This window comes from Hibiscus syriacus, unplaced genomic scaffold, assembly GCF_006381635.1.
Source record: "Hibiscus syriacus cultivar Baekdansim isolate YM2019G1 unplaced genomic scaffold, ASM638163v2 tig00110319_pilon, whole genome shotgun sequence".
Lineage (NCBI taxonomy): Eukaryota > Viridiplantae > Streptophyta > Magnoliopsida > Malvales > Malvaceae > Hibiscus > Hibiscus syriacus.
In genome coordinates, this window is record NW_024062678.1 from 2431519 (window position 1) to 2448729 (window position 17211).

At 31.8% G+C, this 17211-nt stretch overlaps 1 protein-coding gene across 1 annotated transcript; it reads left to right on the top strand.

The window, feature by feature from the left end:
• Positions 1–5728: 5728 nt before the first annotated feature.
• Positions 5729–6127, top strand: LOC120117210. Its single transcript, XM_039137504.1, has one exon. The coding sequence runs from the start codon at positions 5729–5731 to the stop codon at positions 6125–6127; it is 399 nt and encodes a 132-aa protein (XP_038993435.1).
• Positions 6128–17211: the final 11084 nt, after the last annotated feature.

Genomic DNA, 17211 nt, shown 5'->3' on the forward strand with positions numbered 1-17211 from the left:
GTTTAATCTTATATTGTTTATGTATTTTCTTTTGAATAACCTGAGATAATTATAAAATAATATTTTTTCAGAATTTTTTTAACTATTGATAACATACACACCCTTAAACATAACTGTTCGAACCCAAATTCTATAATAATATTTCTCTTTATACTTTCTATTTAACGTAATTTAATTTTATATTGTTTATATATTTTTTTAATTTAATATATATGATAGAGTGTACATTTCTAGAAGTGGAGGGATAGAGTACCGACATGAAGGATGGTTGAAGGGATTAAATTATAGAGACCGACTTCACTTGCAAATTTTAGTAGACAGGTCTCAATCTGCTTATCTGCACTCTACAATTATTCAACTCTCTTTGGCCCTATTTTTAAAATGCTCCCAAGAGATGGTATTGTATGCATTGACTTGTTTATTTTGTTTTATATATCTTATTGTCCTTTTTATAAAAAAAGATAATATTTTATATGGTTTTCATACTTTTTTAAGTGATAATATTGTAGTTGATCAGTTTGGTTTAATATGGGATATACCTCAAATTTTTGATGTTCCATACTCAAATCTATATCATGTTTTTGGTATTATAATGAAGTCATCTAAATATTATGTATATAATTATAGAGCAAAAACTTTTTGACACATATGGTGTAAATTCAAATTATGTAATTTTATATATTTAAATATCATACACTTAGAGCAAATAGTCATAAGTTCAAGACGCACTAAAGCACTCTCCTTCTTTTACAGTTTCCTCTTTTTCCCTCTAGATAAGACTAAAATTAGATTTAGAATTTGTCGAAAGAAATAGTATATAACTTATTTAAAGTTTAAAATATAAATTTTAGGATTTATATTTTTTTAACGAAAAGTTAAGTTTTCATCAATTAAACAAATTGACAAGATATAATAAAGGAAACATAATCACAAAATGAAAACCCAAAGAAAGATAAGAACAATAAAATCAATATTTGTTTATAGAAAAAACCTAGAAAATATCACTCCCCGTATTAAATGCTATCGATGTAGGTGTTAAGATTGAGAGAATCAATCTAACAGATTGTTCCTGAACAATTTTGAATGTATCGACAAACTGTCGTAAAAGGAATCTAAGTAGACATTGCAAACATTTCCTGATCAGGAGATGTGCCGTCCAAACTATCAAAATGACTGATAAAGTATATCATAAAAGTAGACAAATAACCGTGATGTCATAAAAACAGACATGAACAAACACTTCAAAAATGTGTGAAAACAAAAAAGAAATCAAAACGAGGATGTTTATTTAGATCCAAACCAAAGGAAAAATAAGAAAAAAGAAAAAGAGAGACAACGATACTTTAAAAGAAAAACTAGAGAACTACTTCATAGAGAAAATTAGGTTTAAAGTTTCTCTGCAGATTTCTTTCTTTTATTTCGGATTTAGAATTAAAATATATAAAATCAATGATTTAAAATTTATACGATCTACGTATTAATATTTCATGATAGTTTTCTTTGTTGACAAATTCTAAATCTAATAATAATCCTACGTAAATGAATACGAAGGAATAACGATGAACAGTTTGATCACCTGACCAAAAATATGTTTGTTCATTGTGATAACATTTTATATGATTGTCAATTTGAAAATAGTAATAATAATAAATAATAGTTGATAATGAATATTTACTAATAGGGTTCCCAATATTGAAGGAAATAGGAAGTTAGGGGAGGCTAATTTACTTGATGATATTTGGCAAATAAGTTGACTTTTGACTAAAACTTGATCTCACTAATGCATTAATCATTTACCTAAGCAGCCTGGTTTTAATTTGATCGGACTTGAATGGTGGCTTCTAATCTAAGGTCCGCCCGCTTCGTACTCCGGCGGTCAGACACAGAGACTGAACAAGTTTGAAGCCCTTGGTAGGCGTTCAATTCCATCCACTTGCTTTTAACTTTCACTTTCGCTATCCATTCAAGTCTTGTATTTCATATTTGATGCAACTCAAAATATTTGACTCACGCAAGAATAGCGTTGAAATTTCTTATAGATAAATAACACTTTGGGTTATTGTTTGGTCACCAATTTTTCCCACTCATACATGTTTTTAAAAGAAATAAAAAAAAGTAAAACAAAAATAAAAACAAAAAGGAACATACGCCCTTCATATCAGCTGCTACCTCTGCCACCTGCTGCTCCTGCACCAAATCAACAACAAATTGGCAACCATGCAAAAGGAAAGCAAGATGCTGTCAAGACAAAGATAGAATTTTTTAGGCCTTATTATCATACAACATGTAAAAAAAAAAAAAGACCAAGGTGTAATAAACAAATAAAAATCAATCAAAGAAACAGATTCAAAAATCCATTGAGAGTAAAAAATTCTAAAGGTTTTTGGGAGTCTTTTCGTTTTTGCCTTTTCCATTCTTTTGTGGACTTGAGCGTGAACCAAAGGGAGGAGGGAGGAGAATCATTCACCCTAGCGAGTGAGCCCTCGTCGGTTGTTAGCCGGCGTTGGGAGCGTCGGAGCCGGCGACCTTTCGGCCGTTTGGAGGGGCGAGAGTTTTAGCTTTTGTAGGAGAGGCTCCGTTTTTTTTTTTATTTAGGGAAAGGGGCTGTTTTTATTTCAACCTTGGCTGAGATGGAGTTGTCGGCCACCTTTGGTGGTGGCCCGTGGGCGGAGGAGCGCCAAACGGCGGCGGCATTAGAGGCTTTCTAGGCCTTTCCGGCCTTTGTAATGAGAATGGGGAGAGGAGAATAGAAAGGTGCTGCTTTGGGTGGTCACTTCGACCCCCATACTTTGGCCACCGTTTACAGAGTAAGAGCGCCGCCTTAGCTCGGCCGGCGTGGGTTGGGTGTAGAGGGTGGAGAGAAAGTTTAGGGTTTGAGTCTCTTTTTGCTGATATGGAAAGGGGGATATTTGTGTTAAGAAGAGGTATCACGTATAGGCCCCCTTATTTTAGCATCTTTGCATTCTGGCCACATGTTTTAGGGGGAATTCATGTTTAGATCATCCGTGTTTAGCGCTTTTTACATTGTGGTCACCATCTTTTTTTTTATTGCATTTCTAACCCTCTAACTTTATTAATTCTTATTCTAACCCAGTGACTTATTTCAATGCTAACCCCTAACATTTTATTTTCTTGCACTTTCATATTTTGTTCTTTAAATTTCAGAACTTTAAATTTTCTGCATTTTAATTTATGTCCATTAATTTTAGTAATTTAATTTCAGCCATTTAATTTATGCTCTTTACTTCTGTTTATCCTATTTTGGTCACTATTACTGTTATTTTTATTTTATTTTGTTAATATTTGGCACTATTTTATCAACTTCCATTTTAGCTCTCGTTTTCTTCTTTGTTTTTCTAATATGCTTGATTTTAGTTTTAATTAATATTCGTGTCAGTGCTCATTAATTATTTGAATATTATGATTGACATTTTTTGCATATGGCATAATTGGCCTGCCTAGTTTACCATTTCCCTTATTTTAATCCATAATATATAATATATATATATATATTAGTTAAAATTCAATACGCATCAATACATATTAGTTTTAATTAAATTCAATTTCTTGTACAACAAGTTTGTACATATAAATAATTCAATTAATGATTGTCTATTTCAACTCTAAGCTGTGATCCTTATAAGTTCATGTAACATTAATAGTAGTATTAGAACAATTCTTATATTGCAAATAATGTGTAACATCTAGCAATGCATCCTTTCTACCTAAGTTACAGGAAGTCTTGGTTCTAGATAATCTTTCTATGATTAATTTTTCATGCATCAAATTCTTTTGTTCTTCGAATCTAAATTGGACACAATTCATGAAATAGTCACACTTGTATAGTTCATCTAATGTTTCTTGATATCCTAAGTAGACTACAATAAATGAATAAGTATAATATCTAATATCAACTTATTTGAGCATGCAAGGGCGCATGGGCGGATCCAGGGGGTTGCCAGGGGTAGCCTGGGCAACCCCTCAAATTGTGAGGAACATTGATCAAATGATATTATTTTAGTAATTTTATATATATATTTTGTGATTTTTAGGTAGAATCCCCATATTTCAGTTAAATTCTTATAGAAAAAAAATTTTGTGCAATAAAATTGTCTACTTAGTGTTAATTTTTTTTTATTTTTTTCTAATTAATACAAGTATCACCTTTAATATTGTGCAACCCCTAAAAAACTTTATAAGAATTTTTTTGTGCAACCCCTGAATTTTTGTCCTGGGTCCGCCCCTGCAAGGGCGGAGCTAGGATGAAATTATTGGAGGAGCCAAGTTGCTTATCTTTGAAACTAACAAGGTTCTAAAAGGTGATTAAACTAAAAAAATAGAGGATTGAGGCTTAATTTAACTAATTTCAAAGTTGACATGTCCTAGAAGGTAATTAAAACAAAAAGGTTAGAGGTAAGACTTAAAAAGTAATTAGAACAAAAAGTAATTTTAATGGCTTCAAAAATTTTAAGGGCTTAAAATACAATTAAATTATAAAAGTTGAGATTGGTCATGTCCCTCTTTGCCCCCACGTGGTTCTATCATTGCGAGCATGAGCATATATTTTTAGTCTCACTCAATCAATTGGCTTAAGATATTGCTCTTGTTACGTAGGAGGGACAAATCCTATATTGATCCACCATATCTCACTCATGAATTATGATATATATCAAACATAAATTTTTATGGTACAACTAGTTATGATAAACATTTTACTATATTAAAATATGCAACTCACGAAGTTAGGTAATGATGATCTCAAGTCTATAGATCATACATAGTTATCTTTATAACTGATGTAGTGACTATTATATAATATATTGCACCCGAATTCAAAACTAATTTTTTGATGTATTTAGAGACCAAAATTAATTTTTAGAAATTTTGGATCATATTATGTGAGATTTCAAAAATTGTAAGAAAATGCCATACACTTTAGCTTCTTTTTTTTTTTTCCTACCATCTTCGATGTCCATTCAATGAATTTCTATCATGTTGGAGACTAATTAAGGTTGGATTCAAATTTTTGTATAAAAAATATTAAATTCCTTGTCATCAAATCTTCTTTATCTTTTGATGATATATGGAGATACAATTAACAGTTCTGAATGGACAAATTATAAAAAATTAAAGTGATTAACAATATTTTACCCCCCAAAGATTTAAACAATCGTCATGATCACAACTATAATTTTTTATATTTTTTAACTCGCAAATATTTTTTGCGATTAATTAATTTATTTTTATTGATCATGATCATGAAAACTTAAAATATGATTAAAAATTATTTATTTAATGGAAAAAAAGTTATAGCGTAAGAGATTTATTTTTTCCCTCATATATATATATATATATATATAATTTTAAACTTTCTCAATTTTTTTTACAATTATTATATTTTTTACAACTTTTACTTTTTAAAATAATATTTAATTGCTTTCCAATTTTTTAGATTCTTTAGTTTTTAAAGTTTGTTTTATATGTATACAATTATTAAACTATTTTTTGCAAATTTTACATGTTTAAGTTTTATATTTTTAAATATTTTATATTTTCCAATTTTTAATTTTTAAAATTTTCACATTCATAAAAATTATAATTTTAAAAATTTATTTTTAATTTTTTGCAAAAATAAAATAACGATATCAATTAAAAAAACAAAAATCAAGAGATAGGAAAATGATGGAAGAGTATAAAGTTAACATAGACGCCAACCGGAATTTAACGAATGGCAACGCAACGTGTAGGCATCATAAGGAACCATAGTGAAAAATGGACTATAAGATTATACAAGTTCATTGAAGAATCTCGGTGTTGGAACCATAGCTATGGGAGAGCATATATTGGAATGTTGAAAGCATGGGATCTAGGGTTCACACAGCTTGAAGTAGAGATAGACAGTCTGGATGCGATCCGCCTGATCAAAAGCAAAACTGTCAGGCAAGGCACACCTTCAGTCATGCTACACATTCGTGTGTTAGAGAAAAAAGAATGTAACGTGCAATTCCAGCATGTTCCTCGCGACGGTAATCAAACAGCCGACAAGTTGATCGAAGTTGCGATCTTCAGATCTAGAGGTGTACTGTCTCCCCACACCACAACCAGACGTGAGAAGACTGCTCCATGAAGATGGAGTTTTGATTTAGTTTTAGAAGCTTTACTCTTTCATTCACCAAAAATATATATAAATAATAACAAATAATAATAAACACCCTCTTCATTATCGAAAGGACAAAATAGATTAAGTCAGCAAAATAGCTCCGTCGGAATTTGCCAATCTGACAAAAATTGAGAATCCCAGTGTCAAAAGATATGGGAAAAAATAAGGACTACAATGAAAAACGTTGTAAAGTTTAAGGGTAAAAAGTCATTATGCCTTTTAAAAAAGAGCCAGAAATTCGTCCATTTACAGATTTTCTTGTAGTGGGAAGTTTTACGTTCAACGACCAATATTTGAAAGGGTAAAATTCATAAATAATCCCCTAACTATATAATAATGCGTTGCTTTGTTAAATTTTTTTACTATTAAAAGTTACAAAATGATCATTTGACAATAGGGAGTTATTTTGTTGAGTCCCAACTATTAAAAGTTACAAAATAATCTTTTTAACAATAACGAGTTGTTTTGTCGAGTCCCCTAACTATTAAAAGTTACAAAATGTCACCCGACTATTCATTAGGTTTTAAACTCGTCTATTTTACAACATTCTCTTTTACTACCGATGTTACTCCATGAGTCTAGCCTTAAGATTTTACAACAGGGGGGGTCGGCTACTAGCAGCTCAGACTAGCCTCCTTGTGTAGGCTCGGTTTAGTCTTTGAAGAATTGAGGTGGCATTTCCAATCTCATAACCAGCCTCATTCATGCATGTGTCTCACCTGAAATGAACTATGTTTCAGAGGATGAGCATGATTAATCTACATACACTGTAACAGAGAAATCAAGTCTATATTCCTGGAATAGAACATATAAACAATGATGGCATAGAGTGATAAACTTGACCATATTACTGTAGACACTAGTTTTTTTGCCCATTTATTTTTATTTATGATTTTATTATTATTATTATTATTATTATTATTATTATTATTATTAAATTTATATTACATGCCCAAAATACAACAACCTGAAGCCTATTTACATATCAAGACCCAGAGGCCTGTTTACATGCCCAGACCCATTCCAGGCCCAACCAGAACCAGACCAAGACTAACCCTAAACCCAATTAGAGATTGTATCATCCCAACAGCCGCCCAACATCATCAGCCAAGATCCAACCGCCCACATGGCCCACATGGTTCCAGATGAAACCCTAAGGTATCATCACCCTAGGGCCACGTCGCCGCCTCCTTTGCTGCCACTGTTTCATCTCCTCTGCTACCACCAGCCGCTGTCACGCTTCAACAGGAGCTTCCAGAAGACTTGAAGATGACCGTCCACATTGAAGCTCTATGGTGAATCACCACCATAGTTTGGTGACTCACCGAAAAACCACCATATTATCCGGTCCGAAGGAGGTTTTGTGGTGGCTATAAAAACGACCACCGAATCTGCAAACTAGGAAGGGGAGGAACCAACAGCAGCGAAAAAAATAAACCCAAAGCAGCAAATCGAAAGGAAAGAGAGAAAGAACACCCAACAACAAACAACGCCAACAACAGAAAACCACCATACATAAAGCAAAGAAAAATAACCAAGAGCAGAGGAAGAGACTTACCAATATCAGAGGCCTTTGAAACGGAGGTCGGATTCGGCCTCATAACGACGGGATCTATATCATAGGGTAATTTGGAAATTTTCAGCCACCGACGGTGGTGGCCGGCTGCGGTTTTGACGGCAGCGTGCGGCTGTCGGCCGACAACCGTCGTCCCTCCGGTGAGGGAAAACTAGAGAGAAGGGAGAGTGTTCTCTCCTTAAAGAGAGAACCAAATAAGGAAAATGACTCCAAAGAGTCGGTTAAAAGGGTACTTAAACCCCTCTCCAAACGACGCCGTTTTGGGGGGTACCTGTGTAATTTCCCGCATGGGAAACCTCGTACGCAGTCCCTGAAGTTTGTAAACTTTTATTTTGGTCATTGAAATCAACTTTTATATCTTTTAATTCGGTATTTCAATTTTATTTTATTTATAATTCAGTCACTATCAGTATTTATATATATTTAGGGTAAATACCAGATTTAGTCCCTCATGTTTTAATTAATTTTTATTTTAATCCCGAATAGTTAATTAGGTTAAATTACACTGTTAACCATTATCTCTCACAATATTTTGAATTAGTATCTCTAATTTCAATATTTTATATTTTAATCCTATAATTTTAATTTTATTTATTTGATCATTATTCAATTGTAATTTAATTTTATTATTACCTTTTTATGTTCAATTTAATTAATTTAATGATTATTTTATTTTTTATTAGTCATAAATATATATATTAAATAATAATATTTATTTATTTTTTAATATTAAGAAAGGGGATGTCTTAAAGCAACTATGTAACATCCTCAATACCGGGTTAGTGACCAAATTGTACAATTTTAGGAATTGGTGATTAAAGTGGGATAATTCAATAGTTCAATGATTTATTGGAAATATGATGAAGGTTATTTAGTAATTATTGAATGAATAGAGGGTAAAATAATCAATTGACATGGAAGATTTTTATATTCCTTTTATAAGATAAGGAACCACGTGGGAAAAGAGAGATTATCCAGAGTCTTCTTTCTCCACCGTATCTCAAAGCTCAAAGGTGAGTTTCTTATTTATGGATTAATTGTTGATTTTAAGTTAGGTTTGATGATTAGATGATATAAACTAAGCTTGAAAGCTTAAGTTATCTTAAAATCAAAGTATGATGGAGTTAGGAGGGATTAAAGATTTGATATTCTTGGGTGAAATCTTCAAATAAAGTTCATAACTGAAGTTGGAAGTTAAATTTGACTTGTCAAGGGTCTAATTAAAAAGTTAGAAGCCATAGAATGTGAATTAAAACATATTGCAAAGTTGGTTCAATTCCTGAGTTACATATGAGGAATAAAATTTTGAAGTTAAAGATGGTTTATATGGGTATAAATTGGTTTAAGCATGTGTATATGAGTTGAGAACATGAAAGGGGATGAAAAATGAAGCATTTGAGTCGATTTGAGTAGATTTTCGGGATTTAAAATGAATTTTGGGCTATGTTCATCGATGCACATTCAAGGGTGCACCGATGCATCAAGGGTAAATTTTCAGAATTTGTACAGAGTGTATCGATGCACAGGGAGTGCATCGATGCACCCATATTAATGGAAACATCGAATATAATTGGTGCATCAATGCATAAGGAGTGCATCGATGCATCCCCTTAAAATGAAAACATCGAAGGTGATTGGTGCATCGATGCATTGTTGAATGAATCGATGCACTTCAAGGGAAATAGAATTATACCTTTCTTTGGTCTAAGAAATGAGATTAGTGTATATCAATTGGATATATGTATCATGTATGTATCACGAACAAGTCCCAACGATTATCAAGTCAAGATTCGATCGAATCATAAAGTGGATTGGATCTTTGTGAGGCTCAGGTGAGTGCATAGTAGTTAGTTTATGGTGCTAAATGGAAACAAGGCTTGTGATAAGTCTATTTCCTATGTTAGAATGCATGAATATATGATTATAAGTATATGAATAACTTGAATTGTATGTATATGGATTATATGTGTTAACATGTTTTTGATTGTGAGAATATGAGAAGTATGTGCTATGTGATGTATATATACGAACATATGAGAAATTGAACTATATGACTGCATGAGAAAGATATGAGCCATATGACATGTTATATGTGAACCTGAGAAAACGTATAAGATATGAGCTAAATCTTATGAGAATATGAAAAGAAGCTATGTGGTTACATGTATATGTGAAAGAAGCTATGAGCTTATTCACATGTGAAATGATAAAGTGAAAATGCCCATGTTATATGATACGAGAGCTATAGGTATAGTCAGCATGCCAAGAGTCGATGGTCTACGCGGTCCTTCGGGATATACAGTGATCCTTCGGGATTTCATAGGTCCTTCAAGACAAATTTCATAGCCCCTAGTAGGACCCCTACGAGCTGTGGTGACAGCATAGTACACAAATCAATAGACTCACATATCTACATTCTCACAGGTGTACATGGCTAATAGAGATAACATTGATACAATGTATGTGATAAAATATGTGTTTGTGACATGAATTATATGATATGATATATGTGTGTTAATGATTATTGTATATGTTATAAGATATATGATATGAACATAATGAAATGTGAATGATATAATATGATAATGATAGAGTATAAGATAATTATATGCATGTGTGGATTTGTTATATGAATGGATATATTTGGGTATGAGGTGATAGCAGTTTAATGATTATTGTATATGTTATAAGATATATGATGAACATAATAGAAATGTGAATGATAATAATATGATAATGATAGAGTATAAGATAATTATATGCATGTGTGGATTTGTTATATGAATGGATATGTTGGGTATGAGGTGATAGCAGTAATTGTTCATGCATGATTACAAGCTATAGTTTATATTTTATGTTTATTGCCTCACTAAGTCATCGACTTAGCGTGTGATTGTTTCACACGTAGGTTAACGAAGTTAGAAGAGTAAAGAGCAATGTGGAGCAAGACAAGTCAGTTCTCCTTACCAAATGTCATCAGAAAAAGGTGAATAATATGTATTTTAATACATAAAGTTCTAGTTGGATGTATTTAAAATAATTGTATAAGCTAGAATAGTTCGATAAAGGTTTTGAATAAGTTATATGTAATAATAAATTTTAAATTACTCACTATTTTATACAAGTTAAGGTTTTGAAAAGTCAATGTGACGCTTCTCGGATCGGATACGGGTTGGGGTGTTACATTTAATGGTATCAGAGCTACGGTTTAGATTCTCGGCATAAACTAAAGTCCAAAGTGTTATAAAATGTGTACATGCCAACACAGAGTGAAAAATATCTGATCTGAGTGTAAGGAGTATGTTGTCTTGCTAATAGAATAAGATTAGTTTAATATAGTAGAAATCTGATTATGAAATTTTAAAAAAGAGGGGGTGAACCTGAGGTTGTAGCAATTCACCTGCCCTGGCCAGGCAGGAGGAAGAGCGGACACCTCAGGAAGTGCCTCATAAGATCAAAGACTGATTTCAGGAAAGTTGAAATCATATTAGAAAGAGTAAGTTTGTATTTCGAAAGGGATTTGAAGTGCCTTATATTAAAGTAAAGATCTAAGGATGTGGAAGAGTAAGGGATTTGCATTTTAGATACCTAATAATAGACATAGTGAAGAAGATGAGGATTCGTATGTTTGAGTAAAGCTAAGAATTGATAAGAAGAGTTTTTAAGAATGGGTACATCAGTGAACAATTTATAAGACAAAGAAGTCAAAATGTTGAGTGAACATTGGAAATTACATGGTGTATGAGGATAGAGGTGAAATTGATAAGTTAAGTATTTGCATGGAACCTTAAGGAGGGAAAATACAAGTATAAGAAATGATAAGAATGAAGATTTGTATAGTAAATGTATGGGTTACAAAGTATGAGGATGCCATGAAGATTGGTACATAGAGATGAGTATAGGTGATAAGACAAGAGTATGTGAATATGAAAAGACATATGATGTGAATAAATAGGAGTAATGGAGTAAAGAAATGAAAGGAATTTAGTTAAAGATCAGATACGATAAGGGTTATATGGAAGTGTAGATGATAATTTGATATAGAAGTAGAAAAGTGTGCAAGGTGATGTGAAAAGATCTTAAAGTGTATGTTGAATCATATTTAAAGAGATTTAAAGTCGTGTTCTTGATTAAATGATAGAAAAAGAGTTGGTTATGGTTATAGGTAATTAGAGATGGATGGTTAATGTCTACATGATTAGTGATATTATATGAAGTCGCAGAAATGATCAAAGGAAAATGCATAACGGAAGGAGAGAAAAGACAGAAAAGGATTAAAGTTACTAGTTAATGTTTATATGATCAGTGACATTATATAAATGTATAAAGGAAAAAGGTGGTTGAAGAAATATAGGAATAAAAGATTAAGAAATGAGGTAATATGAGAACAATAGAAGATGTGTTCTTATTGATTTGTTCAGTGAAAATTCGAGGACGAATTTTCTTTTAAGGAAGGAGAATTGTAACATCCTCAATACCGGGTTAATGACCAAATTATAAAATTTTAGGAATTGGTGATTAAAGTGGGATAATTGAATAGTTCAGTGATTTATTGGAAATATGATGAAGGTTATTTAGTAATTATTGAATGAAATAGAGGGTAAAATAATCAATTGACATGGAAGATTTTTATATTCCTTTTATAAGATAAGGAACCACGTGGGAAAAGAGAGAATTATCCAGAGTCTTTTTTCTTCTTCTTCTCCTCCCGTATCTCAAAGCTCAAAGGTGAGTTTCTTTATTTATGGATTAATTGTTGATTTTAAGGTTGGGTTTTGATGATTAGATGATAACTAAGCTTAGGAAAGCTTAAGTTATCTTAAAATCAAAGTATGATGGAGTTAGAGGGATTAAGATTTGATATTCTTAGATGAAATCTTGAATAGAGTTCAGAACTGAAGTTGGAAGTTAAATTTGACTTGTCAAGGGTCTAATTAAGAAGTTAGAAGCATAGAATGTGAATTAAAACATATTGCAAAGTTGGTTTAATTCTTGAGTTACATATGAGGAATAAAATTTTGAAGTTAAAGATGGTTTATATGGGTATAAATTGGTTTAAGCATGTTCGGGATTTAAAATGAATTTTGGGCTATGTTCATCGATGTACATTCAAGGGTGCACCGATGCATCAAGGGTAATGTCAAAATTTGTACATAGTGTATCGATGCACATAGGGAGTGCATCGATGCACCCATATAATGGAAACATGAATATAATGGTGCATCGATGCATAAGGACTGCATCGATGAATCCCTTAAAATGAAAACATCGAAGGTGATTGGTGCATCGATGCACTGTTGAATATCGATGCACTTCAAGGGAAATAGAATTATACCTTTCTTTTGGTCTAAGAAATAATAGATTAATGTATATCAATTGGATACTAATATGTATCAATGTATGATTATATAAATATTGAGCACGAACAAGTCCCGGAACGATTATCAAGTCAAGATTCGATCGAAAGAAATGAAATCAAAGTGGATTGGATCTTAGTGAGGCTAGGTGAGTGCATAGTAGTTAGTTTATGGTGCTAAATGGAAACAAGGCTTGGTGATAAGTCTATTCCTATGTTAGAATGCATGAATTTATGATTATAAGTATATGAATGACATGAATTGTATGTATGCTGGATTAATGTGTTAACATGTTTTTATTGTGAGATATGAGAAGCATGTGCTAGTGATGTATATATACGAACATTGAGAAATTGAACTATATGACTGCATGAGAAAGATATGAGCCATATGACATGTTATATGTGAACCTGAGAAACAAAGTATAAGATATGAGCTAAATCTTATGAGAATATGAAAAGAAGCTATGTGATTACATGTATATGTGAAAGAAGCTATGAGCTTATATCACATGTGAAATGATAAAGTGAAAATGCCCATGTTATATGATACGAGAGCTATAGGTATAGTCAGCATGCCAAGAGTCGATGGTCTACGCGGTCCTTCGGGATATACAGTGATCCTTCGGGATATTTTAGGTCCTTCAAGACAAAATTACATGTATATGTGAAAGAAGCTATGAGCTTATATCACATGTGAAATGATAAGTGAAAATGCTCATGTTATATGATACGAGAGCTATAGGTATAGTCGGCATGCCAAGAGTCGATGGTCTACGCGGTCCTTCGGGATATACAGTGATCCTTCGGGATATTTCATAGGTCCTTCAAGACAAAATTTCATAGCCCCTAGTGGGACCCCTACGAGCTGTGGTGACAGCATAGTACACAACCTCAATAGACTCACATATCTACAGTTCTCACAGGTGTACATGGGCTAATAAGAGATAACATTGAATACAATGTATGTGATAAATATATGTGTTTTGTGACATGAATTATATGATATGATATATGTGTGTTAATGATTATTGTATATGTTATAAGATATATGATACGAACATAATAGAAATGTGAATGATAATAATATGATAATGATAGATTAGAAGATAATTATATGCATGTGTGGATTGATATATGAATGGATATATGTTTGGGTATGAGGTGATAGCAGTAATTGTTCATGCATGATTACAAGCTATAGTTTATATTTTATGTTTATTGCCTCACTAAGTCATCGACTTAGCGTGTGATTGTTTCACACGTAGGTTAACGAAGTTAGAAGAGTAAAGAAATTTTAATACATAAAGTTCTAGTTGGCATGTATTCAAAATAATATATTGTATAAGCTATGAATAGTTCGATAAAGGTTTTGAATAAGTTATATGTAATAATAAATTTTAAATTACTCACTATTTTATACAAGTTAAGGTTTTTGAAAAGTCAATGTGACGCTTCAGACTCGGATCCGGGTCGGATACGAGTTGGGGGTGTTACAAACTAGATGTCTTATTCTGATATTTTTAAATAAAAAAATATCATGCTTATAAAAATATATATATATTTTTACTTTAGTTTTATTTACATTATTTTAGGAAATATTATCATATTATTATTAGTATTTATTTATTTATTTATATTAAAGAAAGAGGTTGTCTTAAAGTAATTAGATATTATTTCTGATTTTTAAATAAATAAATACCCTATTTATAAAACCCTAAGTATATATATATATATATATATATTTGAATCTTAAATTCTATTATTAGAGACAATTTATAATCGACAATGACCAATTTTGGGCGTTGTGGGGGTGTTAATCATTCTCCAAACATAACCGACCATGAATCCCTTTTTATTACTAAAAAGAATGAATTTTTGGTTACACGCAGACCGATTTTTTTTTAAATAGTTTTTTTCTTAAAAATTCTTTTAAAAGATGATTTTTAGATGTTCGACCTACCTAATCCAAAAAGATCGATGGCAACTCCAAAATATTTCATTAAAAACCATTTATTTATTCACATTACTTTTTCACCAAGAAAAATTCGTGTCCGGACGAAAACTGGTTACGACAATTACATCATCCAAATTTAGTTTTGGCAATCTCGGATTAAGTAAACTTTTTAGAACACTTAACACCCAAGTCCTTGAAATTAGTTCTAGAATAGGCATAAGGGGAACAATCGTTCTTTCAGTTAACGGCCTAGATTGACGTCAGAAAGGATTCTCCGGTACAACTTCTAGGGCGAGGCATATGGCATAAGATAGAATATCGCAGTTCACTTAACGGCCTAGATTGATATCAACATATAGCATCACTTTGGACGTCAGGTATGATAAAGGGTTTTCCAGCACATAAATGAATATCTATAGTTCAGTCGAGAATAAAAGTTGATGAGATTTCCAACCACAAACAAATTAGGTTGTGAAGAAACATTCATCGAATTGTGGTTGGTGAGGTACTGTCAAATAAAGTATTAGGATTTTTACAAAATTCTGCAGTGAAAGAATATCATACATGACAGACTACTCTTAAAAGCATCTTTATACTTTTAAGCAAAAGTCATGTTTAGAAGATGTATCCGCGTGTAGAATCACTTTCACAGGCTGCATAGAATTAAAGGATAATTAAGTCTAATTATTAGTAAAGTGTAGAGAGGGGGGAGGTCTCACTCTCACATGCTAATGTTTTTCACTTAGCTTCAAACACTCATAATTTTGTTGTCCACTTAGGGATACGTGAAATATATTGTAATTATGTTGGATTTGGAAAATAAAAAGGAACCTAATCCATCCAATCCTACCAGCGGATTGCTGTGAATTTTAAGTCAATTGCTAAAGATAAGTGCTAAAGCCACTGTGTTTTTTTTTTCTATTATTATTATTAAAAAGAAAAAGGAGGAATAGGGAGCAGGGGTCTTTACTTTTGGTCACACACTCTTATTTTATAGAGGAGTTTCAATTCTTTCATCATTCTCCTGTGGAACTCTTGGCTTGTACAGTATGTACCCAGATGAAGTTTCCTTTATTATGTACATGCACTTACAATATTAGTGATTAAAGTCCAATATGCCCTAAATCTCATTTTCAACAATAAACAAACAACAAAGCTCTTCTGAAGAAAGCTTCATTGCCTGTTAGGTTCATTGTGTCAAATAAAGCACCAAGGTTCATTGCATCTTGGTTGGGAAGTCGCTATCAGAATCAAAAATCAAAACATCAAAGGTCACCTCCAATGCAGCATTTCATATGCAGTTCATATATCATTTTACTTTGCTGATGAACTAAAACAAAGTACTGAATGCTTGAAACTAGAGAATCGATTGTTGTTTATAATCGGATCGAATTAACCAGTGATGACCCTTAAAATATCAACAAGCGGTGCCATATCATATATGGATTGAGTACAGACTACAAAGACAATGTAGACCAACCCACTCAAGGAGTTTCTTCTATTTATTTTTTTCACATTAGCAAGGCTAAAAAGGACATGAAGCACCATATATATAAGGGTTAAACATGAAGCACCATACATGATAGACTACATTGGTCAGGACATGTTTCTTCTATTTTTTTACAAAAATTAGTGGAGCCTACAACTTTCAGAAAAATTAGGTTAATCATTCACCCAAACTAAAATAACTGCGTAGTTATTGTTACTTTCTATTCAACAATATTTTCTAGAGTACTGTGATTATTTTGGTACTTGAAGTAATAAAGTCGTAATACAGGATCAGTATCACAATATTACACTTTTAGAGATGGAAAGGGGGAGTGGCCTTAAAAATTAAAATTACCATATATTTTAAATTTTTTTATATATTTTTATTGAAAATCTATTTTTGACCTTAAAATTTTATAAGTTTGTTATCTCTTAAAATTTTGAGTAAACTATACGGTTAATACCTAAACTTTCACGTTTGATCCGATTTAGACCTGAACTTTCAATTATTTTAAAATCGTACCTAAAGTTTAATTTTACTACCCGTCGTTAAAAACTTAACGACAAAACTAGCATGGTATTGGTATTTTTTAATTATTTTTATATTATAATTTAATTAATTTTAATCAACTAATAAGGTGGTGGCACGTGTAACCACCTTAATAGAAGCAAAC